This window comes from Canis lupus, chromosome 1, assembly GCF_011100685.1.
Source record: "Canis lupus familiaris isolate Mischka breed German Shepherd chromosome 1, alternate assembly UU_Cfam_GSD_1.0, whole genome shotgun sequence".
Lineage (NCBI taxonomy): Eukaryota > Metazoa > Chordata > Mammalia > Carnivora > Canidae > Canis > Canis lupus.
In genome coordinates, this window is record NC_049222.1 from 100,876,287 (window position 1) to 100,899,136 (window position 22,850).

At 43.3% G+C, this 22,850-nt stretch overlaps 1 protein-coding gene, 1 long non-coding RNA gene and 1 pseudogene across 2 annotated transcripts; 1 reads left to right on the forward strand and 2 right to left on the reverse strand.

The window, feature by feature from the left end:
• Positions 1 to 2,870: 2,870 nt before the first annotated feature.
• LOC100686693 lies at positions 2,871 to 3,668 on the reverse strand (annotated as a pseudogene).
• Positions 3,669 to 11,727: 8,059 nt separating this feature from the next.
• Positions 11,728 to 21,179, forward strand: LOC119870882. Its single transcript, XR_005354413.1, has 2 exons — positions 11,728 to 12,229; positions 20,902 to 21,179. It is a non-coding gene; the product is annotated as an uncharacterized LOC119870882 (long non-coding RNA).
• A 993-nt stretch (positions 21,180 to 22,172) lies between these two features.
• LOC100686615 (mitochondrial import inner membrane translocase subunit Tim23-like) lies at positions 22,173 to 22,850 on the reverse strand. The gene has a single exon (XM_038527561.1). It carries the CDS (start codon positions 22,848 to 22,850, stop codon positions 22,221 to 22,223), a length of 630 nt encoding a protein of 209 aa, XP_038383489.1. The 3' UTR covers positions 22,173 to 22,220.

The following is a 22,850-nucleotide window of genomic DNA, read 5'->3' on the forward strand; positions in this document are numbered from 1 at the left end:
AGGATCGCGCCCTGGGCCAAAGGCAAGCGCCAAACCGCTGCGCCACCCAGGGATCCCTAGAAATGTTTTGATAGCCTGGAAACCTCTGCATCTGCCCCAGATCTGTTAAGATTTCTGAATTTGTCACCCCATTCAGTCATTGAGCATTGAAAACTTCATCTGTTCCAAGCCAGAAGACCTGTGGAGCAGGTATTTTCCTGTCACTGTGCCAGGAAGGAAAACTTAATCCCAAATTTAATTCCTAATTGTGCCTCCATAGAAAGAAAATGGTCTTTATTTTTCTATGGGTAACTGCTGTTCTGAAGGGCACCCAGATCCATAACCACAGCTGATCCAGGATTCAAATATTTTCTTGTTTGAAAACACTGACCAAAATTTTGTTGTTTTCCCTTTTACTCAGATTCATGATTTCTGAAAAGGGAAATTTAATTCCTACCTATATTCCTCTATAGGTAAGGTATTTTTTTCTTTCAGGACTTTTTTCTTTATCTTTGATTTTCTGTAAACTGAAAATAATACGCTGACATTTAGATTTTTTGGGCATTGATCTTGCTTAGTGTTCTCTGAGCTTTCTTTCCTTCCTCTCTCCCCTCCCTTCCTCTCCTCTTCCTCTTTCTCCTGTTACCAGTACAGGATATTTGATGGTGTTGCACTTACTTACAAATTACATTGTTTTTACAGAATTCTATTTAACTGATAAAATTATTTGTTTATTTAAGGTAGGCTTCACACCCAGTGTAGAGCCCAGTGTAGCGTTTGAACTCAAGACTGAGATCAAGACTTGCTGAGATCAAGAGTCAGACACTTAATCGACTGAGCCACCCAGGCTCTCCAGTCAAATTATTTAAATATTGAAGCATTTTATGCAAGATAGTTGTTTCCCTGTGCATTTCTTTAGACCTTGTCTTAAGTTACTTTCTTGAAATATTTATTCCATATTTATTTAATTCTGTAGATCTGTCATTTTTTTTTAAAGATTTTGTTTATTTGAGAGAGCACGAGAGAGAGAGAGAGAGAGAGAGCACAAGCAGGAGGAAGGGCAGAGGGAGAGGGAGCATCGGACTTTCCACGGAGCAGGGAGCCCAACATGGGGCTCAGTCCCAGGACCGTGAGATCATGACCTGAGCTGAAGACAGATGCTTAACCTACTGCGCTACTCAGACACCATGTGGTTCTGTACATTTATACGCATTTTCTCAAAGCACTTTTTTCCCCATATTTTCAAATACAATACTATATCTACACAGAAACATCTATAAATTACTCATTTTACCTTAGCATTTGTATATTTTCTAAATCCATAAATATTAACTCTTTTTTTCCATTTACTAATTGCCTATTTATTCAGCAAGTAGTCAATTGTATAATCTCCACAGATTAAAAGGTAAATTTGTGATTGCCAAGAAATTCCGTATGGTTATACTTTTGCCTTGTCTTTGCTAGAGATATGTTAATCTTAAAAATGGTGGATTTCAACATTGTGGTCATATTTCTGGAAATTTTTCATATGCTGCTAGTTATAACTGCTCTAATAACTCTATACCGCTCTAATAATAATAAAGGATGCTCTTTATTTTTATTTATTGTAAATAAAATTTAATTAATATATACTGTATTATTAGTTTCAGAAGTAGAATTTAGTGATTCATCAGTTGCATATAATATACAGTGCTCATTCTATCAAATGTCCTCCTTAATGCCCATCACCCAGTTACCCCATCCCCTCACCAACCTCCCCTCCCACAAGAGGATGCCCTTTTTTTTTTAAAGGTTATTTATTTATTTATTTATTCATGAGAGACACAGCTGCTCTATTTTGATGTTAAAGCAAAATTAAAAGATCTTAGTTTTTCCCACAGAACTTTTATATGTCAAAAGCCATATCGTCTAAATGTGATTCTTAAACAAATAGTGAATAATGTTTTAAATTTAGAAATTGGGTTTCTATTGTGGAAACATAGGAATGACTAATATTCTTTTTTAAAAAATAAGAGCATTTTGTAACATTTCTTGCAAGTCAGGTCTCCTGGCAACAAATTCCCTCGATTTTTGTCTGAGAAAGTCTTTATTTCTCTTTTACTTATTTTATTTTATTTTATTTTATTTTATTTTATTTATTTGAGAGAGTGAGTAAGCAAGAGAAAGAGAAAGAGAGAGCTAGCATGAGCTGGGAGAGAGGGAGAAGCAGGGAGCCCCATGTGGTGCTGGATCCCAGAATTCCAGGATCATGACCTGAGCTAAAGGCAAACATTTAACCAACTGAGTCACTCAGGCACCCCTCTTTTACTTTTTAAAAAAATGGTTTATTTATTTTAGGGAGAGGGAGAGAGACAGTTTAGGGAGAGAGAGGGAATCTCAAGCAGACTCCCTGCTGAGCATGGAGCTCAAGATGCTGGGCTCTTATCTGGGGACCCTGAGATCATGATCTGAGTTGAAATCAAGAGATGAACACTGACTGAGCCACCCAGGTCACTTTAATGATGGAAAGATTTATTTGCATTTTCTAAGCATACTAAGTGAAGGTCCTTTCAAATGGAAAGAAAAGCAATAGGAATATCCAGATTGTAGAGGCTTCTAAAGACTTCACAAAACTGAAAGGAGTTTAAAAATGTGTGTGTGTGTGTGTGAGAGAGAGAGACAGAGAGAGAGAGAGAGAGATAAAGCAGAGAAAGTGGTGATCATTTCCCTCTTAGGTTTTTTTTTTTTATTTTAATAAATGTCTATTTCAACTTTTTTTACAGTAGAATAAATGTCTTGATGACTGTAGATATGTAAGGCTGTTTGGTAGCATCCAGAACCACAACAATGATGGTCTTCCTGACAGGTGTGTAGTCTTCAGTAATTATAAGGGATTACTTGTCAAACTGCTGTTAAACCAGCAGGACTGCATTTATGCATCCATCATTTTCAGGATTGTTGGTAACCTGGGCATGTTTTCCCCAAATAACTTTGCCTCCTTGTGTCACAAGGCCCAACTCACTCACGTTCACTTCAATGACAGTACCTTTGGTAATAACACCCAAAGTTGTATATAGTGGGGATGAGGGATTCTTTTTTACATCGAGTATTGGCAGGCAAAAGGTGGCTTTCAATTCAGGATGTGTTACATGGGCCTTTTTGAAACGTAAGCCCATTGGCCTAATGAATCTTTCGTATTTAGGTGGTTTTCTAGTAAAGCCATCTCCAACAAAGCAGACTTTAGTGACCATCCTCTTCCATGCTTTCTTTTTTCTCTTTCCTGTTCGAATGACTTTTAATACTTCTGTTTCTCCCTGAGCACGAACTTTGGGTAAAGGAACTTCCCACTTTCCCACTTTCTCTTTTCACTTTTGTTTAATCATATTGGAAAGTACTTTATTTCGGGACTGCCCCTCCCTCTCCAGTAGATATGCAGGTACTGCTCCCTGTGGAGTCTTTTCATCATTCTTTTGTTTGGTGTTTCTCTTTTCATGCATCTTGATAGTCTTTTTCATTTGTATTTTCTCAGCATGGCGCTGTTTATGGTAGAGCTTAGCTTTCAGACCAATCATCTTTTTTGCTTTTTTTTAACGTTCATGAGCCTCTCGACCTTCTTTCTTTCTCTTTTTCTCATGGTAATCCAAACGATAGCCATAGCGCTTCCGGTGTAACTCAATATATTCATTTTGTGGCATGGTGACGGCCGCCGGGCCGCCGCGAGCAGCCGCCCGGCGCCAAGAGGCTCTTAGCTTCGGGCTCCCGGCCCGTGAGCCCCTCTTAGGTTTTGATAGATATGCCAAAGATGAGAAACTTTACAGAGGAGACATGATGGGTCACTGAGTGTTTATTTACATAGGTGAAATGATTGGGTTTCTTTATAGAATTCAATTGAAATAAATTTATTTTATTGACTATTGCATTTTCCACCAATAAACTTCGATTTAAAATACTAAAGGTGGGGCACCCGGGTGGCTCAGCGGTTTAGCGCCGCCTTCGGCCGGGGGCCTGATCCTGGAGACCCTGGATGAGTCCCGCGTCGGGCTTCCTGCAGGGAGCCTGCTTCTCCCTCTGCCTGTGTTTCTGCCTCTCTCTCTCTCTCTCTCTCTCTCTCTCATGAATAAATAAATAAATTAATTAATTAATTTAAAAAAATACTAAAGGTGGGGGCAGCCCAAGTGGCTCGGTGGTTTAGCCCCGCCTTCAGCCCAGGGTGTGATCCTGGAGACTGGGGATCGAGTTTCACTCGGGCACCCTGCATGGAGCCTGCTTCTCCCTTTGCCTGTGTCTCTGCCTCTCCCTCTCTCTCTCTCTCTCTCTCTTTCTCTCTCTGTGTGTCTCCCATGAATAAATAAATAAAATCTTTAAAAAATAATAAAATAGAATCCTGAAGGTGGGACGCCTGGGTGGCTCAGCAGTTGAGTAGCTGCCTTGGAATTTTTTTTATGAAATGAAAAGAACCTTTAGAAAATTTTTGACAGTCATTGGCACATAATGGCAACTTTCAAACAGCTGAATTTTCATTCATTATTCATATTTTATAACCATTTGTCTTTCTTTTATGACTAACAAAACTAATGGTTGGTTGGGGCACCTGGGTGACTTGGTCGGTTAGGTTAAGCACTGGGCTCTTGTTTTTCCGCTCAGTTTGTGATCTCAAGGTTATGAGATGGAGCCTTGCATTGGCTCTGTGCTGACTGTGGAGAGCCTGCTCTGGGTTCCCTCTCCCTCTCCCTTTGCCTCTCCCCAGTTTGTGCACACCTCCGTGCATGGTCTTTAAATTTCAAAATAAAAATTTTTTTTTATCTTATTTATTCATGAGAGAGAGAAAGAGAGAGAGAGGCAGAGACACAGGCAGAGAGAGAAGCAGGCTCTGTGCCGGGAGCCCGATGCGGGACTCCATCCCGGGACTCCAGGATCACACCCTAGGCTTGAAGGCAGGTGATAAACTGCTGAGCCACCCTGGAATCTCCTAAAAATAAACTCTTAAAAGAAAATAATGTTTGGTCATTGAAAAATAATGTACCTGTCTTACCTGTAGCTAAAGGTAGTTCTATGATGTCTGCTTTAAAAAATTGATTCGAAAATTAATTTTAATTTTTAACATTTAATTATGTAGATTACTGTTTAATAGAAAATATGAAGCACATCATTGCCTAAATAACACTTTTATCCAGTATATTTATGTAACATGGATGTTATAAATGATAAATTATGGTGATTTAAGTTATATTTCTTATTTCTGGTAAACAATATATTATTTTCCGTAGTAAGAGCTGTTTTTCTTTTTCTTTTTTTTTTTTACTATATTCCCATAGTAAATTTTATTTATTTATTCATGACAGACAGAGAGGCAGACACATAGGCAGAGGGAGAAGCAGGCTCCCTACAGGGAGCCTGACTCAGAACTTGATTCCAGGACCCTAGGATCACACCAGTGTTCAACCACTAAGCCACCCAGGCGTCCTGCACAGTCTGAGAGTTTTTAGTAAGTTCTTAGTGCCTTATGTAGATGGCATCTGAATGGTATGCCATTATTTTGAAATGTTGAATCTTTTCATTGTTTTCACAAATATTGACTTTAAAATCTGGCCTGGGGCTGGCCATAGGATCGCACCCTGCATGGAGCCTGCTTCTCCCTATGCCTGTGTCTCTGCCTCTCTCTCTCTCTGTCTGTCTCTCATGAATAAATAAATGAAATATTAAAATAAAATAAAATCTGGCCTAATTCAAGATCCTTAAAATTATCTCTTGTTCATGTATTGCATTTTTCAAAAGTACATATATTATGTGAAGATTTTTTGTGCCTATGGATCATGTCTGTTAGAATCCAAAACTTGGGGCAGCTGGCTGGCTCATTTGGTAGACCATGCAGCTCTTGATCTGGAGAGTTAGAGCCTCACATTGGGTGTAGTGATTACTTAAATCTTTAAAACCAAAACAAGGGGATCCCTGGGTGGCTCAGCAGTTTGGCGCCTGCCTTTGGCCCAGGGCGTGATCCTGGAGTCCGGGGATCGAGTCTCACCTCGGGCTCCTGGCAGGGAGCCTGCTTGTCCCTCTGCCTGTGTCTCTGCCTCTCTCTATCATAAATCAATCAATCAATCAATCAATCAATCAATCAATCATGGAGCCTGCTTGTCCCTCTGCCTGTGTCTCTGCCTCTCTCTATCATAAATAAATAAATAAATAAATAAATAAATAAATAATAAATAAATAAATAAATAAATCTTTAAAAAATAAAATAGGGCAGTCCCGGTGGCGGCGCCGCGGTTTAGCGCCGCCTGCAGCCCCGGGTTTGATCCTGGGGACCCTGGATCGAGTCCCACGTCAGCTCCCTGCATGGAGCCGGCTTCTTCCTCTGCCTGTGCCTCTGCCTCTCTCTCTCTCTCTCTGTGTCTCTATGAATAAATAAATAAAATCTTTTAAAAAAATAAAAAAATAAAAAATAAAATAAAACCAAAACAATGGTCATCTCTGGGTGGCTCAGTGGTTTGGCGCCTGCCTTCCGCCCACGGTGTGATCCTGGAGTCCCAGGATTGAGTCCGGCATCGGGCTCCCTGGATGGAGCCTACTTCTCCCTCTGCCTGTATCTGTGCCCCTCTCTCTGTGTCTCTCATGAATAAATAAATAAAATCTTTAAAAACAAAACAAAATCCCACTTTATCTAAATGTAAACAAAGCCCCACTTGAAGGATTGGTTTATGAAACTCTCAGAATCACTTTTCTTTTCCTCAAATGTAGGTTCTGGTTTTGGTAGAGCAACAGGGTCTGAGTGACACCCTGCACAGTAGAGAGCAGATGATGGGGTTAAGAGAGGAAGTAGGGGCCGAGAAGGACGTTCCTGCAATAGTCCAGGTAAACTGGTTATTGAGCAAGATGGTGGCTGTAGAAGTGAGGGAAGCGATTGGATTCTGGGTCCATTTTTAAAGAAGGGCCTAGTAGGGATACCTGGGTGGCTGGCTCAGTGGTTAAGCATCTGCCTCCAGCTCAGGGCGTGGTCCTGGGATCGAGCCCCTCACCGGGCTCCCTGCATGAAGCCTGCTTCTCCCTCTGCCTATGTTTCTCTGTCTCTGTGTTACTTATGAATGGATAAATAAAAGCTTTAAAAAAGGGGGAGGGGGCCAAGTAGACTTGGATGTTGTAGGTGAGAGAGAGAAAGGAGGAGTCAGAAAGTACCCCAGGTGTTTTGGTTCCAGCATCTGAAGCAATGGAAGCTCTGTCAACCTGGATGGTGAAGTTGGTGAATGGTTAGTTTTCTTTGGGACTTTCAGGAGTTTTGTTTGGCCTGGTAAGAATCTGTGTTTCAGAGAATGGTGATTGAAGTCATCAAATAGCTGGGCACACAGGACTGGAAATCTGGGGAGCAGTTCAGGAGAGAGGTGTTCAAAAGTGGTGGCTCTGGGGACACCTGGGTGTCTCAGCAGTTGAGCATCTGCCTTTGGCTAAGGGTATGATCCCGGAGTCCCGGGATCCAGTCCCACATTGGACTCCTTGTGGGGAGCCTGCTTCTCCCTTTGCCTGTGTCTCTGCCTCTCATTCTCTCTGTCTCTCATGAATAAATAAATAAAATCTTAAAAAAAATGGCTCTGGTGTGGACCAGGGTGGATCTTTTTTATCACATGAAGGAGGGGAAATTCATGTTATGCTGTTGATGCTCTTAATAGGTTAGGAAAATGGTAAAGAGGACTGAGTCTGTTGCTCAGGCACATGGCTGAGGGTGGTGGGCACACAAAGATAAAAGGCTTGTTTGGCAGGTGGCCAAGGCTTCCATGGAATGAGTGGACATGAGATGGCTATGGAGGCATGGGAGTCATTAAGACAAGAGGACGCTGAGGCCAGGCTCCTGCTTATTCAAAGCTGTACAAAATTAGAATTTTGTGGTGAGATTTGGTGGGGCCTGGGGTGTTTCAGTCTTGCTGGTAGATAGGGTCTGGAGCCAAGGTTGTCCTCTGTGAGATCACTCTACTTGGCAGGAAGGTCAGCGGTGCTGGGAGTTTATTTCATTTTTTTAAATTTTTATTTATTTATGATAGTCACACAAAGAGAGAGAGAGAGAGAGGCAGAGACACAGGCAGAAGGAGAAGCAGGCTCCATGCACCGGGATGCCCGACATGGAATTCGATCCCGGGTCTCCAGGATCGCGCCCTGGGCCAAAGGCAGGCGCTAAACTGCTGCGCCACCCAGGGATCCCAGTGCTGGGATTTTAATGAAAACTTCTTAGAGAACGTGGATAATGGCTGCTGAGGGGAGAGCAAGTGCAGCACAGAAATAAAGAGGGAATGGGTATCTTAAAACTCACATGTAGGTCTGGGTAGTTAATATTGCAGAAAGGTTCAGAGGAAGGCTATGAGGCCTTCAAAACAGCATTCAGGGCTTTCCCGGGCCATGGGATCCATCAGAGGTCTGGGATTGTGCTGGATCATGTTTGAATTGGTCAAGCACTGTGGATGCCTTGTGCCGAGTACTTGAGTGAGTCCAGCTCTCCCTGATGAGTGGGGCAGGGGGAGATGATGGTGACTGTTAAAATGGGACTGTGGTGCCCAGAGATGTGAGATGTATGGTCCATAGAATGATGTGCCTATAGAAAGGAAGTGTTATCTGATGCTCCAGGGCCTTGCTGTTGGGGACTGAAGGTAGAGTTGTGAAGCCAGGTTTGGTTGTATCTGGGAGTCATGATCTTGGGGGCCCCAAGGTTATGACTGGCAGTAGGGTTTAGGCCCTGAAGGCCAGGTCCAGTGCTTAGGTAGCATCTGCCAACCTGCCTGTTGTTGTGAGGTCTGAGCTGAGTATCAGTGTAACCATTTTTTTTTTTTTAAGATTTTATTTACTTATTCATGAGAGACACACAGAGAGGCAGAGACAGGAGAAGCAGACTCAATCCAAGGAGCCTGATATGGGACTCAATCCTGGGACTCTGGGATCACACCCTGAGCTGAAAGCAGACGTGCCCAACCGCTGAGCCACCCAGGTGTCCCTCAGTGTAACCATTAGGAGAGCACTGGCATCAATGGGACCAAGGACTGGTATTTCCTCTGAGATGTGGATCCCTGGAAGAAGATGATTTTTTTTTTAAGATTTTTATTTATTTATTCATGAGAGACACCAAAAGAGAGGCAGAGACATAGGCTAAGGGAGAAGCAGGCTTCATGCAGGGAGCCCTATGCGGGACTCAATCCCGGGATTCCAGGATCACATCCTGGGCTGAAGGCAGATGCGCCCAATCACTGAGGTGTCCCAAGAAGATGAGTTTGTATTGTATTGTGGGACGTCAGAGAGGCTACTCCTGATTTCATCTGTCCCTATCATGACAGGTGCTATGAAATTTGAGGCCATGCTTGTATATTTGTGGGAGGAACGGGTTTCCTGGATGAGGTTCAGAGATGCCTGTACCACAATATGAATCTGAAGAACTTTGCACTTATATCCTGAAAGGGCAAGGTACTCATACCATTCCCAGTGCCTTGATCTAGGCTTCATATCGCCCCCCTCCCCAGCCTTACTTTCCCCACAGGGTGCTCTGTCCTTCTCACATTGGCACCACAGACATTGTTTCTTTTTTTTTTAATATTTTTTTTTAAAGATTTTATTTATTTATTCATGAGCAACACAGAGAGAGAGACAGAGAGAGAGGCTGAGACACAAGCAGGCTCCATGCAGGGAGCCCGACGTGGGACTCGATTCCGGGTCTCCAGGATCACTCCCTGGGCCATACGCGGCGCTAAACCGCTGAGCCACCCGGCTGCCTGACCTCTGCATAGCCTTAAATGTCACCAGCAGGTGGAAGAAGTTGTACATTTGCCTTGCTTCCCTGTGCCACACCCTGTCCTTGTGTTCTCCTGGTGAGGCCACTACCATTCTGTGACCTTATGGGTCCAGTAATACACAGCAGTCTTCTGCAACCAGAAACCCACTCCCATTTCTTGAAAAGCATCCCCTGGTTACATTTCAGTTGAGTAATTCAATTGATTCTAATTCAACAAATCAGTGTAGATGCATTCCTCCAGTAACATCAACACATACTATGTCAGTTTTAATCCGATCCGTAGTGAAATGAAATAGGCCAGGCAAAAGTTGGTCTAAACAGGCTTTTAATGGGACACGCTCTTGGGCAAGGTTCTGCGGTCCACCAGGAAGGGAGAGAGCAGAGGAAGTCTTGGGCAGGGGACTGCAAGCGGGCTTTTTTAGGGAGGGGTAAGGGGTTGTGAGCCTGTATGGGATGATAGGTATTAGGCATATTACTGGTGAAATCGGCCTGGGCAATAACTGCCCATGCCCTTATATGGGGTCTGGGTAAATTATGGTTCAGGTTTCCTGCATAGGTCCTGTCTCCCCCGATGACGTGCATGGAGCCTGCTTCTCCCTCTGCCTATCTCTGCCTCTCTCTCTTTCTCTCTGTGTCTATTCTCATGAATAAATAAATAAAATCTTAAAAAAGAAAAGCCTCTGTGGGTAGTCATCTGCCTGTTTGAATCTCATACATCTAAACCTCCATAAAGGGAAAATTCCCCATAAATTTCATTTATGTAGGAAGCATGTATGGCTATGTTGCACTTTCTAACTTGCCCAGGGCTTTTTGCATATTAATGTCACTTCCAGTGTCTGCAGCCAGACCTACTTCATCTCTGCCACCTGGCAGGTCCCCACAGTGTCAGTCACCACCACAGTGCACTCAGGGAAACTGACATCTGTCTTGTATTGGAGCAAAGTAGGAATAACATGATCCCTTAGAAGGTCCATGTTCCCTTCCCTCTGACTAGTTGGCAAGGACCTCACCCAGTTTTGGCCAAGAAACCAAATGAATTTTACTGGCAGCTCACTCAAAACTATCTTTTTCAGGCATGTTTGTCTCACATGATATACCTGTAGTGCATTTTTCCAGTTCCCAAGTCTCCAACCTGAGAATAGCCTACCACACTTTGGTTTGTACAGAAAGAAAGTCCTTATCATTTATTTTTTTAAAAGATTTTATTTATTCATTAGAGAGAAAGGGAGAGAGGAGCAGAGACACAGGTAGAGGGAGAAGCAGGCTCTATGTAGGGAGCCCGAGGCGGGACTCCATCCCGGGACTCCAGGATCATGGGCCCTGGGCCAAAGGCAGGCGCTAAACCGCTGAGCCACCCAGGGATCCCTGAAAGCCCTTATCATTTAAATCCTCTCTAAATTTGGGGGGTTCTAGTCACTATGCAGTGCTTTATAATAGGTTTGGGCCCTGCACGCATTATAATTTTTTGTCAGTATGGCAGAAAATGGCACCTCTGGACGCCTGGGCAGCTCAGTGGTTGAGCATCTGCCTTCAGATCAGGGCTTGATCCCAGGGTCCTGGGATCAAGTCCCACATTGGGCTCCCCGCAGGAAGCCTGCTTCTCCCTCTATGTCTCTGCTTCTCCCTGTGTCTCTCATGAATAAATAAAAAATCAATAGAGAAAGAAAGAAAGAAAGAAAGAAAGAAAGAAAGAAAGAAAGAAAGGAGAAAGAAAGAAAGAAAGAAGAATAAAAGAAAGAAAGACAGAAAAGAAAAAAAAGAAAAAAAAAAAGACACAAAGAAATAGACACGAAAAGACATCCTAAATCAGACAAGAACACCCACCACCATAACAGCCCTCCAGAACGCACGAAAATAACACGAAGAAGAAAAGAACAAGAAAGAAAGAAAGAAAGAAAGAAAGAAAAGAAAACGCACTATTTTGGGCAAATTTGCATTGCTGCACAGGGCCTCCTGGTAGAGATTTGTCATTGTCATTCATGGCCTGGACGCCTAGGTGATGAGTCTCCAGATACCTGCATATGGCCCCTTTAAAGAACGGCAGCCAATCCTTAACCTTTGAGCAATGGCCTTCCATTTCCCAAAGCCCCTCTCAGTAAATGTTGGCCTTTTCTCCTGGGGCCAGATGGGGAACCCTCTTACTTAGACCTTGGGAATATATGGGAACTACATTTCCCAGAACGCCCTGCGTTGAAGGCAGCGTCGCTGAGCCAATGAAGGCTTAGAAAAGAGGTTTCCCATTCCCCAAAGGGTGAGGGTGGGGCTTCCGGCGTCCGGCTGGCTTCTTGCTGATTTCTTCACCGCGTGGGAGGTTGCGGAGGGCGAGGTCGGAGGCTAAAGGAGGCTTTGTCCCCACTGTAAGGAGGTGGGTCTAGTGTCGGGCACATTCACTGCCTGCTACGCCGGCCTGGAAACCTTGGTGCCCGGGACTGACCGGGTCGCTCAGCTGTCATCACTTCACTCCGCCCCCCGAGTCCGATGGGGGCAGTCGCGCCCAGGGCCCAGGCGCAGGTAAACGCTGGTCCCCCGGACCCTCCCACCCTGCCCCCAACCCAGATCCTCAAGGCCCGAGCGCGGGGCGCCTGCTCGCGTCCCTGCGGCTCCGGCCCGGGTGTCCGGGACAGGGAGGCGCCGGTGTGCGGGGACCCCGCGTGTGAGCGCGGGCGCCCTGGCGTGAGGGAGCCGGCTGCGGAGGAGCGTGAGGCGAGGTCACGCCGCGACTGGCGGCCCGAGATGTGCGGTACCTTCCGGTGAGGACTCTGAACGCCAGGAGTTGTGGCCAAAGGAGGGACAGGATCTCTGTGAGGGGTGAGGAGTGATGAGGACATTGAGGCCCTGGGAAGGTTAGTCTTTGTTCAAAGTCACACTACTGATAAAAGGCAAAATTAAGTACTTAGGCACAGAGAGTAGAAACCAGCCTGCGATAAGCTGGCTGATCAGAGTCAGGCAGAGATACAGTGAGTCTGTGGAATCCCACCATGGACACATTTCTTAAAGGCCTGCCTCAACAAACGTTCTCGTGGCTGGAGAAGTGCTTGGAACTTATAGAAGGAAGTGGATAATGCCCCAGTCCCTCACTGGCCCCAACCTCTCGCCCTCATGTTCTCTGGATTGTGGTGTCCTGGGGTTTTTAGTCCCATTCCTCCCTCCTTGAGTCTGGTGGGCATGGAGAATCCCTAAGCCCAGGGTCCTAAGTCTGTGTCAGCTGTTATATGCGGGCATTCCCTTTTCTAGTAACCATCGTATGTTCAAAAGCCACAGATCTCCTTTCTTTCAGGTAGGAATAAATAGCAAATGGATAGGAGTCCTGTCAAGAGCGACTGCCTGAGATGTTAGGTGTGTAATCTAGAAGTAATAAGAGTTTTCAGTCACAGGAAGGAGGTGATGTTACCAGAGTCTTAAAAGGCTTCATCTGGCTTTACAGTGGAAAACAGACTATGGGCTTGAGAGAGTAAGAACAATCATTGTGCAGGCTACTGCTATAGTCCAGGTGAGAGTTAATGGACCAGGGTTGTTGCTTAGGAAATGGTTGTATTCTGGCTGTTTTTAAAAGGGGCAGCCATCGGCTCAGGACATGATCCTGGGGTCCTGGGATCGAGTCCTGCACTGGGCTCCCTGCATGGAGCCTGCTTCTCCTCCCTCGGCCTATGTCTCGCCTCTAACTCTCTGTCTCTCATGAATAAGTAAATAATATCTTTTAAAAAATAAAAAAAGGGGCAGCTAGACTTTCTGATATGGACAGTGAGGGAAGGACAGAGATAATCAGGGATGATCTCAGAGCTTTTGGTCTTAAGTAGCTGTAGGAATGGAAGTTGCATCATTGTGTGTGTACTGGACTCCGGTCCTTGGACACAGTGACAGTAGAAACGAGGCTGGACCTACAATTTAAAAACAGACAAGGCTTTATTGGGGCAACAGCTGCAACAGAATGGAGACTTAGTCACAACAAAGGTGTCAGATTGGCTCTCCAAAAATAGGGAAAGTTTTAAGGACCTAGGGCAGAGGAAGAGTGACATCCAAGCATGTAGAGGTAATGAATTACAAGGAGTTAGGTGCTCAAGCATAGTTGTCAGAACATGCTTCTTCATACGTTGTTTCATTTGCAATTGTCTCCACCTCTGAGCATGATTTATAGCATTGTAATGAAGTAAAGTTAACTGTTGATCACTCTCTAGCCCATCTGCACAGGCATGAGTCCGGAGTTAAGCTCAAATTGGTCTGGGTGGTCTGAGCCACCAGAGAGGCCAGAACTCTTTAGTCCAGGCAGTTGTTATTACTTGAGAGGTAGTTTGGTTTCCATCCTGGGATGTTATGCCCCTTGGGTCTTTTGCCTGAGATAGGACATCAGCTAAGAGAAGACTAAGGAAAAATGTGGGACAAAGTTTGGTGGTTAGAAGCAGGTGAGAAGTAAAGTTAGGTCTTGGGATCTAGGTGGTGGAAAATTCAAATGGGCAAGTCAGTATTCACTGAGGATATCAGGAGCTTTGTTTTGACCATTTTAAGCGTCTGAGGTGTTTCAAAAATCACTGATCAGAGGCATCAGATGAACAACTAATATACAGGGTGGGAAGTCTGGGGAGGGATTCAGGTTAGACACACCCAAAATGTGGTAACTACAGTGTGGACCAATATGAGTAAGCATTGAGGCAAATTTGAGGTTGTTGTGGCAAAGCTCTTCAAGAGCCAGGTGTAGAGAGTGGGGGCCCAGGCCTGGATCTCTTGCTTTGTTACCTGGGTTACCTTGGAGCCCTGGGTATGGGGCTTCACAAATGTAGGTAAGTGGACATGAAGTTTTGGTGTATCAGACAGGAAAGTCTGGTAGGTGGCCAAAGCTTCCAGGGGGAGAGTAGCTTTGCGATGGATGCAGAGACAAGGGGTAATGGACAAAAGATGACACTTAGGACAGAGCTGGTACTTCTTAGCCACTCTTTAGACTTAGCATGATATTGTGGGGACTTTGGTGGGACATGAAGTGTTTCAGCCTGGTCAGAGAAAAAATAGAATCACTTCTGAGAATCACTAGGCCTCCAATGGGCAATTAATGGGAGTGGTCTTGGAATGATGGTTGGGGGCAGAGATAATTTTTATTTGCTGAGGTGACAGCAAATGCATTAAGAAAATAGAATTGAACTATGCATATCTGAGATCCATACATAGTTCTGTGTATCTAAATCTAAGGCAAGGATCAAAGCCACAGAGTGAGGCCTTCATAAAATGATTTGGGACCCATGGGATCCTCTTTGAATTTGCCAAGTATACTGTGGATGCTATCTAGCAAATTGTGGCATAAGACCTAAACCCTATATGATGTGCTTCCTTGATGTTTGGTGATACCAAATGCTCTCAGATGGCCTGAGTGCCATCTCCCTGCACTGCTTCATGGGTAACATTTCCTAGCCTCATGACCTTTTTCAAAAAGGGAACATGGTGCTGTTCCTGGTCATCTCTTTGTAGCAGGTTCCAGTCCCCCACCAGCAAACAGACTTATTCAAAAAAACCAGTCACATCTTCCTGAGGGATTCAGAGCACTCCCAACCTTTTCATTCTTCAAGGAGAGCATCTCACATCCCCAGTTTGTTCACTCTTTTTCAGAATCCAGCTCCCTTGTGGGCCTTTATGGTGAGCAATATCCTATTCTTGGAGGTGTGAATTTATGTGATAAATAAACTACTGTCAGGCTTATCTTTCTAGTCTTAGGTGTCATGTGTTTGGCCATCACTATAATCTAAGAGTTGGGTCAGGAGGAAGCAGTAACATCTGGGTAGGTCAGGCAGATGCATATGGAAGAGGGTAAGGTGGCGGCAGCCGTGGTCAGTCAGCTGTAGGATATGGACATTGAGGGATATGCAGTCTAAAGAATGATGTATACTTGGAGAGGGAGCATTGTCAGATGGTCCCAGGGCCCTGCACTGATAGATACATGACAGTGACTGTATCAGGAGAATTGCTTGTCAGGAGGTCATGGATCCCTATATGCCAGGCCCACAGCTTAGATATGTATCTGTCCACCTGTTTCTTGCTGGTGGTTGAACCCAGTGTTCAATGGGACCATGGGACCATGAGAAAACAAAAACAGTGTTGATACCACAGCATGATTTCTAAGCTGAGAGGCTTGGGAGATGGATGGTCATTGGGTAGATGTGTGGGGGAAGGAATTATGGCTCCTCGGAAGTAGACTGTGATTTTTATCTGTCATCATCATAGCAGGACAGTGTGACCTTTCAAGATGTGGCTTATAGTTGTCTACACTATAAGCAAGATGAAACAGATTTACTATCACTGTTATTGAATTTTGAATCGAATTATCCTAGAAGACTAACTGACATGAAATGTGAGTCGATAAATATATAAAGTTGATTAAATAAATAGTAGGATGTTCTAGAGGGAACTTGAGCCTAGAGACTACTTGGAACATTTGTTTTTCTTACCCAGCAGGTAAAGCAGAACTGAGAGACCCATGTGTCACTGTCAAAGAGCATGAAGGGATGAATGTCGGGGAGCCTGAAGAGAACAGTGTAGAGGTGTTTGTCAGACCATGTTATAGGTTCATAACCAGGGTTATTCAAAAAGATAAGTGGAAGAAAGTAAAAGACCAACATATTCATCAGGATGAGATTGGCTTTTTTTTTTTTTTAAGATTTTATTGATTTATTCATGAGAGACAGAGAGAGAGAGGCGCAGAGACACAGGCAGAGGGAGAAGCAGGCAGAGGGAGAAGCAGGCTTCATGCAGGGAGCCCAATGTGGGACTCTATCCCCGGTCTCCAGGATCAGGCTCTGGGCTTAAAGGTGGCGCTAAACCGCTAAGCCACCTGGGCTGCCCGAGATTGGCTTTTGTTCCATTAATATGGTAATGGAGCTTGAGGCTTTGGTTTCACAGAAAGGTCTGGGGAAATAGCCATGGCTATGAATGTGTTGGGTTTGTGCTTGTGCATGAGCAGAACAAGGAGTTGGCGCCATTTGGTAGTTGAGGCCAGAAAATATAATGTCAATGGAGGACAACATACATAAATGCAGTGAGATACTATTTCTGGAATATCCGATGAACAGTACTGTATGTTTTTCATTAGTTTTTTGTTTGTTATTTTGGAGCCATTTGCTTTCATAGCAGTAAATTTATTTAATGGAGATGCAGGGTGCAGGAGAGGAAACAGCAGAAGCCAATGACACTTTGGGAACATCATTCTAAGCTCCATCCACTGCAAAGTATTGTGGCAATGCCTAAGGTTCTGAAAGCCACACAGAAAGCAGGTAATGCTGAGAAAAATCTGCCCTTTCTCTGAAAATAAAGATAAGTTAATATCCAACATCATTCCAGAAAATATTTCTGTTCAAAAGCTGCCATTGGCTGAGAAATCTAGTTAGAGGGAAATACGCAGATTTTAAAGTGAAATTGGCTTGGGGCATCTGGCTGGCTCAGTTGGTGGAACATAGGACTCTTGATCTCAGGGTCATGAATTTAACCCCATGTTGGGTGTAGAGCTTACTTAAAAAATATATTAATTAGAGACACCTGGGTGGCTCAGTGTTTGAGCGTTTGCCTTTGGCTGAGGGCGTGATGCCAGATTCCAGAGATCGAGTCCCGAGATCGAGTCCCGCATCAGGCTCCCTGCATGGAGCCTGCTTCTCCCTCTGCCTGTGTCTCTGCCTCTCTCATGAATAAATAAATAAAGCCTTTAAAATATGTATATTATATATTAAATTAAAAAATATTTTTATAATATACATATTAATAAAATAAAATTGGCTTATTATTTCTTAAAGATTTTATTTAGGGATGCCTGGGTGGCTCAGCGTTTGAACGTCTGCCTTCAGCCCAGGGCCTGATCCCGGAGTCCTGGGATTGAGTCCCACATAGGGCTCCCTGCATGGAGCCTGCTTCTCCCTCTGTCTCTCTCTGTGTCCCTCATGAATAAATAAATAAAATCTTAAAAAAAAAAAGATTTTATTTATTTTAATAAATAAAAATAATATTTTATAATATATAAATATATAATAATAAAATTATATATTTTAATAAATCTTTAAAATATATATTTTATAATATGCATTAATAAAATAACATTGGCTTATTATTTTTAAAAAGATTTTACTTATTTATTCATGAGAGATGCAGAGAGAGGCAGAGACACAGGCAGAGGGAGGAGAAGCAGGCTGCATGTAGGGAGCCCAATGGGAGACTCTATCCCGGGTCTCCAGGATCAGGCCCTGGGCTGAAGGTGGCACTAAACCACTGAGCCACCCGGGCCGCCCTTATTTTGTATTTATGATCAATTTTTTACATTGCTAAGAAGATCATCAAATCCATATTATTATTTTTTTAAATTAGACTTTTTTTTTTTTTTTTTTAGACTTTATTTTTTTAGGACAGTTTTAGGTTCACTGCAAAATTGCATGGAAACTACAGAGGTTTCTCATATATCCCTCCCCCACCTCCACTTAAACACAGACTCCCTTACTCTTAACATCCTACATCAAAATGGTATATTTGTTACAATCTATGAATCTGCACTGATACATCATTTTCACTCAAATTCCACAATTAACATTGGGATTCATTCTTGGTGTTGTGCATTCTGTGGATTTTGACAAATGTATCTACCATTACAGTATCATACATAGTTTCACTGTCCCCAAAATCAGTGCTCTGCCTGAATTCAGCTCTCTCTCCCTGCTAGCCCCTAGGAAACACCCATCCTTTTACTGTCTCCATAGTTCACCCTTTTCCAGAATGTCATATACTTGCAATTATAACAGTATATGCTCTTTTTAGATTGGCTTCTTTGACTTAGTAACATGCATTCAGGTTTCCTCCATGCCTTTTCATGATTTGGTAACTTCACTCCTTTCATATGTTTGTTTGCCATCCATATGTCATCTTTGGTGAGGTATCTGTTCATGGTTATGTTAAAAGAAACAATAACATAGTTTTAATAACCGCATTTAAGTTAATAGCACCTAAGCCATCTAAAATTTAGATGATTTCAGGGATCCCTGGGTGGCGCAGCGGTTTGGCGCCTGCCTTTGGCCCAGGGCGTGATCCCGGAGACCCGGGATCGAATCCCACGTCGGGCTCCCGGTGCATGGAGCCTGCTTCTCCCTCTGCCTGTGTCTCTGCCTCTCTCTCTCTCTCTCTCTCTCTCTCTGTAACTATCATAAATAAATAAAAAAAAAAAAAGCAAAAAAATAAAATAAAATAAAATAAAATTTAGATGATTTCAGAGAATCAAATTAGGATTCATCATAGCTTCACTTACTTCAAATCTATAATAGTATTTTACTTGTTTAGAATAGTCAATAAATTATTAAATAACATTATTTTTTTTAAAGATTTTATTTATTTATTCATAGAGACAGAGAGAGAGAGAGGCAGAGACACAGGCAGAGGGAGAAGCAGGCATCATGCAGACGGCCTGACGTGGGACTCGATGCAGGGTCTCCAGGATCACACTCTGGGCTGCAGGCGGCACTAAACCACTGCGCCACCGGGGCTGCCTCTATTAAATAACATTATTAATTGGAATTAGACGCAGGGACCATTAGACATGTAAACTACAGATTAGTTATTCTGTATGCTAACAAATACATTGGGGGCATGCTCAACAATTGATAAAATTTAACTCTTGCATTCTAGAGGATGAGGAATGGAATAGGAGAAAGGAAATACCATCTCTTGTACGTATATGCAAATAAATCTCAAAATTTTCCAAACTACTATTTTATACATATTGAAGAAAATAAGGAAAACTGATAAAATGTGTATGAAATTGACACATACAAATAAAAAATTATAGAGGAATTCTAAGAAATTACAAAATGAATTTAAATAATCAGATATCATTTAAATGGGAGTCGGAACCACAAAATGTGGGTAAATAATGGAGATCACAGTAGATCTTTGACTCTTGGACTAGTTGTGGTTGTGTCTCACCCCCATTTAGAACTGCAGTCATTTGCAAAAAAAATCAAGCTTGTCTCTTGTCTTTTTTTTTTTTTTTAATTTTGTTTATTTATTCATGAGAGAGAGAGAGAGAGAGAGGGCGGCAGAGACACAGGCAGAGGGAGAAGCAGGCCCCATGCAGGGAACCTGACTCGATCCCGGGACTCCAGGATCACACCTGGGGCTGGAGGCGGCGCTAAACCGCTGAGCCACCCAGGGCTGCCCGTCTCTGGTCTTTATCATACAGTTTCTGTGGAAGGACACTTAGGGACTAAACTGACACCTCTTATTTTCAGTGGAAGTGATGGGAGAATCCCTACCTCACAGCTTTGTAGTTTAAATTTTGGAGGTCAGATCAGACCAAGTTGTCAGTGCTCAAAGAATGGGGCAATTGCTTTAGAAATCCTAACAAATGTGGAGCAGGTGCTGATGTTCAGGGACCATCAAAGCACTTTTATATCTACCAGAGAAACACTTAGACCTTAATACCATTATACACCTTTATTATTCCTGCCTTCTAAGTTTGGCAATCTCATTCATTATTTTATCAAATGAAGTATTTATTTATTTTTTTAAGATTTACTTATTTGAGAGACAGAGAGGAAAAGAGAATCTCAAGCAGACTCTGTGGTAAGCATAGAGCCTGGCATGGGTCTTGATTTCAAGACCCTGAGATAACCTGAGCTGAAATCAAGAGTAGGACACTTAACCGAATGAGCCACGCAGATGTCCCTCAAATGAAGTGTTTATTATTCTAAGTGAGAAGCACATTTGGGTTTTGTTTTTGTTTTTTTTTTTTAAGATTTTATTTATTCATGAGAGACACAGAGAGGCAGAGACACAGATAGTGAGAAGCATTCTCCCTGCAGGGAGCCTGATGTGGTCTTGATCCCCGGACCTGGGACCATGACCTGAGCCAAAGGCAGACGCTCAACTGCTGAGCCACCCAGGCATCCCGAGAAGCACATTTGCAACCACTTCAGCTGGTCCTAAGGGTTAAGTTTCTTCAAGTTCACACATTCCTTACTGACTTGAGGTCCTTGATCTGTAACAGAACTAATGTATTTGAGATTTGCAGACCACTAACCTTGAGGAGTGAAGAGCCAGAACTTCCCAGGCCACAGAGGCCAGCAAGCCTGTTTGAAGCCTACCAGTTTTTTTTAGTATACTGTTTTCTTTTAGGTCATAGAAATGACTATACTGACCTCCATTTGTTCATCTGTAGAACTTGCCTTCCTTTGCAGAGTGAACAGAGTACTCCTACATATCATGAACCAAGAATTGGACTCTTCACACAACTCTCGAGCACTGAGATAACATTTGTAACTGGCACCGTCAAGTCTGCCTGTAACTAAGAAATGTTGCAGGCCACAGCACTCCCTTTGCTTCATAACTACCTTAAAACCCTCTAAAGAACCCCTGGGCCAGGCAGAAACCTCAGAATTGGCTTTGGGACAAGAGTCCACTTTCTCTGCAGGTTGCCAGCCTCCTAAATAAAACTCAAATTCTTATCCAATCGAAACTTCTTTCATGAGTAATGGTCTTTCAGGTGACTGGCAGGTGAACTTGGGTTTAGTAACTCTTTGTACGGATCCCAGAAATTTGCTATAGACATTAAATTATTTTTTTTTAATTTTTATTTATTTATGATAGTCATACAGAGAGAGAGAGAGGCAGAGACATAGACAGAGGGAGAAGCAGGCTCCATGCACCGGGAGCCCGATGTGGGATTCGATCCCGGGTCTCCAGGATCGCGCCCTGGGCCAAAGGCAGGCGCTAAACCGCTGCGCCACCCAGGGATCCCGACATGAAATTATTGATGAAATAAAGTATAGCCTGCTCCCCAGAACCAATAAGAAAGTACATGGGATGTACAGTTTTGTACTGATCATAGAGAGTTTTCAAAGACTATTCATCAGGGTTCTCCAGAATAACAGAACAAATATATAGACAGGGAAAGAGAAAATTGATATTTTTTTCCTTCAATAATATTGGCTTAATAGAGACACAAGAGAGAAAGGGAGAGAGATTTTTAATGAATTGACTTGCAAAAATGTGGAGGCTAGAAAGTCCAAATCTGGGGGGAAACTGGCAATCTGGAGATCCATGGAATAGAGGATATTCAGCTCTAGTCTGAAGACAATCTAGAGATGGAATTCCCTCTATGGAATTCCTGTCTATGCCCTTGTCAACTGAAAATATATTGCATATTGTTGTTTTTTTTTCTATTTTCACCCTTTATTGGAAATACAAGGCAACATTACAGTTTCAGATCATTAAATAAATGTGGTGATACGGTACTGACAACAATCATGACCTGAATCCTGTAAGTAGTTTTCCAGTTCAGAGGGTAGGGAAGAACCACATTACTCAGCTACCAGAGGAGTTTGGGCTTCCACTCTGGCTAGAAGGAGGCATAGAACCTTACATGATCTTCACCACAGCAAACTGGAATCTCCAATTTTTAAAACTAATTGTAGGAAGAGAGAGCAACTCCAGACTGACATATAAATTGATCTGGATGACTACTAAAGTGTCCTCCACTCATAAGCTGGCGAAATCTTCAGAGTGACTGTTGGAGTAAGGAGCCTTTCATGTACTCCCAGTTGTTACATAGTGCATAGAGGCTGGTAAGCGTTAGTCCTGCTAGCCCACCTCGTGCTACCCCTTGTAGACCACCTGTACATTTATACAACATGCCTGTCATGGTTCCAGCTGCTACTGTGTTAAGGTCATCTTCTGCACCTCGTGTTTTCTCAATGATGACACCAAATGCACTATAAAGCAAAGCTAGAAAACCCAGAGTATTAGCCCAAAGTGCCCCTTGCCTAGTCACCATGTTCAAAATCTGTACATTTCTTGGTTTGGACCAGGACATGTTCTGGGTTTCCTTCAATCCTAGCCGTAGACAGTTCATTGTTCCAAATGCAGCCCCTGCCATACAACATCCTCCCATGGTAAAGAAGGCCAGTTCAAATCTGCCCCAGGTTTTATTAGCTCCAGTGGGTAAAATAAACTCATCAGTATCCTGTACCAGGTATCGTGGATCCACATTTAAATAAGGAGACAGAGGGTTCATACCAGTCAGCGGGACTCTGGCCAAATCCGTGTGCCAGAGTCCTGCCCCGCCGGCTCCGAAGAAGCCAGCCAAGCCCCCGGTGGTTTTGTTCCCGCTTCCCTGGCTGCTCTCCAT

Bases quoted from the DNA above. Each gene is read 5' to 3' on its own strand.
- LOC100686615 (XM_038527561.1), bottom strand. From the start codon at position 22,850: ATGGAGAGCAGCCAGGGAAGCGGGAACAAAACCACCGGGGGCTTGGCT.